This window comes from Mya arenaria, chromosome 10 (assembly GCF_026914265.1).
Source record: "Mya arenaria isolate MELC-2E11 chromosome 10, ASM2691426v1".
Classification (NCBI taxonomy): domain Eukaryota; kingdom Metazoa; phylum Mollusca; class Bivalvia; order Myida; family Myidae; genus Mya; species Mya arenaria.
This window is the reverse complement of record NC_069131.1, coordinates 21,002,172-21,008,487: the sequence shown is the minus strand read 5'-3', so window position 1 is coordinate 21,008,487 and position 6,316 is coordinate 21,002,172. Positions and strand designations below refer to the sequence as shown.

At 34.2% G+C, this 6,316-nt stretch overlaps 1 protein-coding gene across 1 annotated transcript; it reads left to right on the top strand.

Moving 5' to 3' along the window:
* The first annotated feature begins 2,929 nt into the window (after window positions 1-2,929).
* On the top strand, window positions 2,930-4,481 carry LOC128204445 (toll-like receptor 2 type-2). The gene has a single exon (XM_052905861.1). It carries the CDS (start codon window positions 3,018-3,020, stop codon window positions 4,479-4,481), a length of 1,464 nt encoding a protein of 487 aa, XP_052761821.1. The 5' UTR covers window positions 2,930-3,017.
* The last annotated feature ends 1,835 nt before the right edge of the window (window positions 4,482-6,316 follow it).

Sequence of the window (6,316 nt, the reverse complement as noted above, 5' to 3'; positions counted from 1 at the left end):
CTTGCTGAGTGATATTCAATGTTTCTTTGATAAAAAGTGTAGTTTATACATGTAAACATGTTTTATAGTCAATATCATTGATGTTTTATATGCACAGTATATGTAAGATTTAAACTGTGTGTTTAATTAGAACTTTGAAATTTTTGAGTGTATTAAAACATGCATCAAAAGCAGTTTAAAAATTTAAAATGTCAAGTAAATGATATAAATTTCAATGTTTTTATGTTTTGCTCTAATTTTCACCCTTTAAGAGTATGTTTTGTGACTTTTTTCCTTTTTTTTTTTTTTTCGACCACCCGGTGGACATTTTTTCCAAAAATTCTTGTAAACCAAAAAATAAAAAAGGAGTGGCCTAGAAGTGGGTAGATGGAATTGAACTCTAATGAATGGAAGACTGTTTCCTAAATATAATGCACTTGAAGACGAGTTCTATTTTATTTTTTGAATGCCAGATGTGTGTTGAGATTATAATTTTTTTTATAAACCTAGATATTGTCGACAACGACCCTCTATGTAAAAAGCTATAGAACCTTTTTAGTCAGAAAATTAAATTATACTACATAACGTATTTATCTTTGTATACAAGGCCTTGGAATTAAGAAATATAAATGCTCAACTGTTAAACTCATAACGTTCTCTAATCCGGTCATATTTACAAATTGCCCATTTTTCATATTGTATAATCTCAACGAATTGCATATTCAAGTGCGCTTAATTAGATTATAATCTGTTATTTTGTAATTATGTAATGATATCCAGAAAGAATCGTAACATAAACACTAAACATTTAACAAAAGTTCCTTACTTTTAAATGGTGACGTCACGCACGCTTAGATTTTGTCATCATGCTTTAAAATGTTCATGACTTCATTTCCTGTTTAAATACAAACATCAACGGTTTTAAGAATTGTCTTTATGAACTCAAGAGGAAATATCACTTTTTCTCTTATGATTTAAATAAAACATATCTTTATTGAAAAAAATCTTTATCATAAAAAAATGAGAAATAAAGTTATGATTTGCTGGACTATTACCAATTAAGCAATTTACTCTTTCAAATTAAATTGTTTAAATACGTGCGGAGTGAAAATAAAATATTGTATATATTGTACCGATTTACTGTATATTTTTTCTGATTTTATTCATCAATAAAGATTGCATATCGCTTGTACATTGCAATGCATTATAAACACGTGGCTATTCAAGGTCCCGTTGCAGACACCATCACTACCAGAATGGGCTGTAGTGTTTGCACATTACCCAGTATTCATCATAATTGGGAAACTACGATTTTTCAAAGCCTTTCACTTCTTTTTTTCTAAAATGATGCGTTCATCCCAATAATATTTTAAGTCAAGAGAAGCTTAATGTTCCTCAATATCCCCCAAAACATAATACACTAATGTGAAACATGAAAAGTATAGCTAATTTGCACTAATACGCACTAATCACGCGTGTTGGTACGTTTTATGACACAGTTTCGTATTACATATGACTTGTTTGGCGTAGGCTATGCTGAAGGTCTAACAGTAGGAAATTAAACGGTGCATTGTCCCTATACAATACAATGAATCATCGTGAAAAAATTGAACAAAGTCAATGGGGACGTAAATGTTATCGGTTCTTATGTTCATTGTGACTTTAATAATCATAGCAAAACAGGACATTAAGCAAACCGAGGTCCAAGTTCACATTGTTAACATCTACCGTAAGCAATGAACCAGTATTTGTAATAAAACGATAGAAAGGGTATTTAACCTGATTTACAAAACAAAATACGTACATATGTATATCACAGTTTATGGTTGACATTTGCAAGTGATATCAAACGGATTATTTTGATATGTGCAAGGACATGCATGGGACATACATAGTATTGGACATAAAATGACTTTTTAATCATTATTTTAAATATTGAAGCCATAAAAAAGTGCTGTACCTATTTCAATCCATCAATGATACATTTTGTATAAAAGCAGATCATGGATACATTACTGTGTTGGTTTGCGATCATTTCCATTGTCCTGATACTCATAACGGAGATTACCGGCAGACCCGATTGCAGACGCTGCGTCCAATGCCCTGGATCAAGCCTCTGCAAGTGTGAAAAATTAAGGAAAACTAGTTACACTAATGTTTATTGTGACGGAGAGGGTAATCGCCATACAATTCGCCAAGAAAGACTTCCAGACAGTGTGTATAGGCTTTACGTCTCTAATTTCATTTTCCAAAATATTTCAATTGAAACGTTCCCTGCTCTGCTGGACGTAAAGAAATTCTCTGCAATTGAAAGTGATATATGGAATATGGACAAAAATACTTTCTTGCAATTTTCATCCCTGAATGAAGTATCGATTTCAGATTGTAAAATACAAAATATAACGCAAATATTTAAAGCCATAAGCGGCATTAAAGGCGAAGTTAATCTTGCCCTTTCTATCAAAGGCATAAGACTGCTGAATTTAACCAATGCGCATCTTATAATGCGTGGAAAAGCCAATCTGACCAACCTGACGCTTGACCGAAACGATATTTCAGTATTAAACACTCGTCTTTTTGCTCGACTCAATCGTCTTCAACATCTGTCCGTGGTTCGAAATATTATTAGCCGTTTCCCTGCTGGGAATACACAACTCAAAGGTCTGGAGTCATTAGACCTACAGAGCAACAGACTAAGTGATAAAACCGTCTGATTTTGTTTTGTAAATGGAACTAGCTTATTCCCAGATTTATTGTTTTTAAATGTTGGATATAATCGGATTTCAAATATAAAGAAGGCAACATTCTTTTGTTTACATCGTTTGAAGACACTTGATCTCACGCATAACGCTATATCAAAACTGGATTTTACAAGCATCGAATGTCTAAGCTCCCTTCGAAACCTTATCCTGAAACAGAACTGGGTTAAATCGATTGGTGAAAATATACCCGGAAAATTTCCAAAAAGTTTGAATTACTTGGATTTAAGCGCCAACATGTTTGGGCCATACTTACCAGAGCTTTGTTCCAATAACAGCATGGCAAGGAAGAACCTAACAATACTAAACCTAGATTACAACCATATCGTTGAAATAACAAGTAACTACACAAACTGTCTGGTAAAACTAAAGGAATTATATCTCAGCAAAAATGCAATAGAAACACTGCAAGACAACGCTTTTGTCCACCTTCCAAATCTTAGGGTTTTGCATATTTCCAGCCAACAGCTTGGTATGAAAATCATTGATGATAATGCTTTTAACAATTCACATCTCGAGGATTTGGACTTGAAGATGAACTTTTTGTTAATAAGTGGAAGTAAGCTTCAGAACATTTTTGTCCCATGTCCGCACATAGCATATCTGAATTTATCTAATAACCACGTGACAAATATAACTGCTCTGGTTAATATGATAACGCCTTTAAAAGACTTGAAGGTTCTCTCTTTAAAGGGTGCAGGGCTCAACAGATTTCCATATGAAATACTGAGTAGGTTTCAAAATTTGGAATATATAAATATAGATAAAAACAATATAAAATCCATTGTTTTCCCAACGCCCTTTAAGAGTACCAGTTCAGTCAGATATATTTCTATATCTAGCAACAGAATACATTTTCGGCAACGGATGTTATTTCCTCAACCTATCATGTCGTCACTTACAGCAATAAGCATGGGAGTCAACTACTTCGACTGTTCGTGTAACGAAATATCCAGATGGTTACGAAATCAGATCAAACTTAATCATTCTGACGCTTTCTTTCAAAACATAAGACTCATCGGCTGGCCTTATAGTTACAAATGCTATTCACCGAAGGATATGGCTGGCAGATTGCTCGGAGATTATCAACGGACTGAAGATCAGTGCAAGGAACCGAACAGATTGATTCCTATTTATATTTCTATTGCATGTACATGGTTTGTAGTCACAGTTATTGCATCGATTGCCTTTTGGAAAAGATGGTACATACTGTACTACTTGCACAAGTTTAAGAAAGGCTGTAATAGAAAAATGGCAATCAACCCAGAACTAACTCCTCTCTTAAATCACGATGGGGAAACTTACGACGCGTATGTTATTTACAGTGAAAACGATGGTGGTTTTGTCGTTGGAGATTTCCGGAAGCTTGTTGAAGAACAACTAAACTTCAAGCTTCATATTTGGGACAGGGACGGCAGTATTGGAAATGCAAGATCAGATTCTTACTTCGATGCAATGGAAGCATCCAGACATGTGCTTATAATCGTTTCTGACAATATCTTCAAAGATGCTTGGTGCGAGTTCCAGATAAACATTGCTTTGATGAGGAACGTTGAGACGGAAGGGCGAAAGAAAATGTTTCTCGTCATTTTGAGTAACCTAAATGTAGAATCCATGAAGAAATCGTGGTGTTCGTTGCTTGCTAAAACGTCTTCAGGGAAATGGTGCGAAACGGAAAATGAGATACGGCGAAACGTGTTCGTCGAGGATCTCAAATCCACTCTTTGTAACTGTAATTTGTAGTGGCGATGTTTCAACCTCGTATTATACAGTGTGTGTATACCAAGTGACAAATTACGTCATAAATGCTACATCGGAAGATAGCATTTTGCACATACTAATATACCGTACTTTACTGTGCGGAAAACTGATCTAAAACTGATTTAGAATAAGATTTGTTTCATTACATTTCATATATGTTGATGTGGTTTTCTTTTGTCTTATTGTTTGACTGTCTGTACATTTCTCAACTGTTATATTATGCAGTGCTTATACGCTTAATAAAGTTTGTATAGGAGTGTACTTATATCGATTTTATGCCCTCGACAAGATTAGACAAAAGTGAAGAATCTTTTTTTTTGAAGTCGGGTATATAACAAATGAGCTATTTTCGGATATGAAATTTTTCGACAACTTTTTTTAGTTTCCAATTTTTGATAAACTGTACCTCCGTCTGTTTGTCTTGTGTCCATCCGTGGAAACCTTGTCTCAGGAATTATGGTTATTGAAAAGAGCACGTAGAATTGAAGACCACCGTTGTGATAAAATATGGATTTCATGGCGACCATTCGTATCTCAACACTTGAAACGTGTTACATAGTAGCCACACTGTCCGTCCGTGTGTCCGGTCCTAAGTATCCTGTCTAATATATAACGTACTGAATTGTATTCGATGTTTGATCAAACTTTACAGAAATATATAGCAGCACAGGATGTTGGCATCAGTACGCTCGCACCCAATGGACAAGGTCGCAGTTAGAGGTGAAATCGGGGTCATTTAACACCTTCATGTGACAGCTGGTTTTGATTCTATTTTACGCTTTCTTATAGGCAAGTTTGAAGATATTAAATATGCATTTAAAAGAAAACATGATAACACAACATTTGCATTCGTATATCATAAATATCGGCAATTATTAAAAGGAACAGTGTGTGGTTTAAAATAATGATCATGTCATTTTAGTGGCAAATTATGACCAATATCAAGGCTTGTACAGATGAGAATATTTGGTATTTACGATAGTGTCACTGATAACATTCTTATTAAGTTTCATACGAACATCTTGTACGGTTTCGAGATATCTTAAGTTCATGGTTTAACTGTTCTCACTTGGACAACAACACCTTGGATATGACAATGACTTCGAAAAACAAACGAAATAAGTATCTTGAAATTTGCATTTTGGAATACATTGAACCACGGACCTATGGTTTATAGGTCCGTGATTGAACATACACGTAAACATAATTTGATTAAATCTATTAAATTTCTTTCAGTACTTTCGTTAGACACCACTACGCAATTTCATGATTCTGCAAAACCCTTCGAACTTTTTAAATCATGAAACGAGACTTACTGCCCTTGCTTCAAAAGTAGTCATCAAGCGGTTTAGGAGATGATGTTTTAAAGGGACTGTACACCAGATTGGCACCAAAAAAAGTTTTTTTCTGTAACTAATCTCAATACAATTATCTGATAGAATGTGTTACGCTTTGATATCATAATTGTAAAAAAAAAAGTACCAAAATGTAAAAACAAATTTGTGTCGAAGACCGGGCCCCAATTTCTCGAAACTTCTTAAGCTTAACAGGCTTAAGTCTCTTATTTCAATTAGCCATAATACATACTGAAAATGGATTTTGATAAATGAAAAATGGTTTATTCTGATAATCATAAAGATTATTCCTACATAATTTTTAAAAAATCTTGAAGAAGTAAATATAACACATTTTATATAACAACAAAAATAGTGAGATTAGCTTAATCCTGTTATAAGGGACTTAAGAAGTTTCGAGAAATTGGGGCCTGGTTCACCAAAATTGTAGTCCAGCGTCGTATCCACTGAGCCACGGCGGCT

Excerpts from the sequence above, each read along its gene's own strand:
- LOC128204445 (XM_052905861.1), top strand. The coding sequence starts at position 3,018 with ATGGCAAGGAAGAACCTAACAATACTAAACCTAGATTACAACCATATC.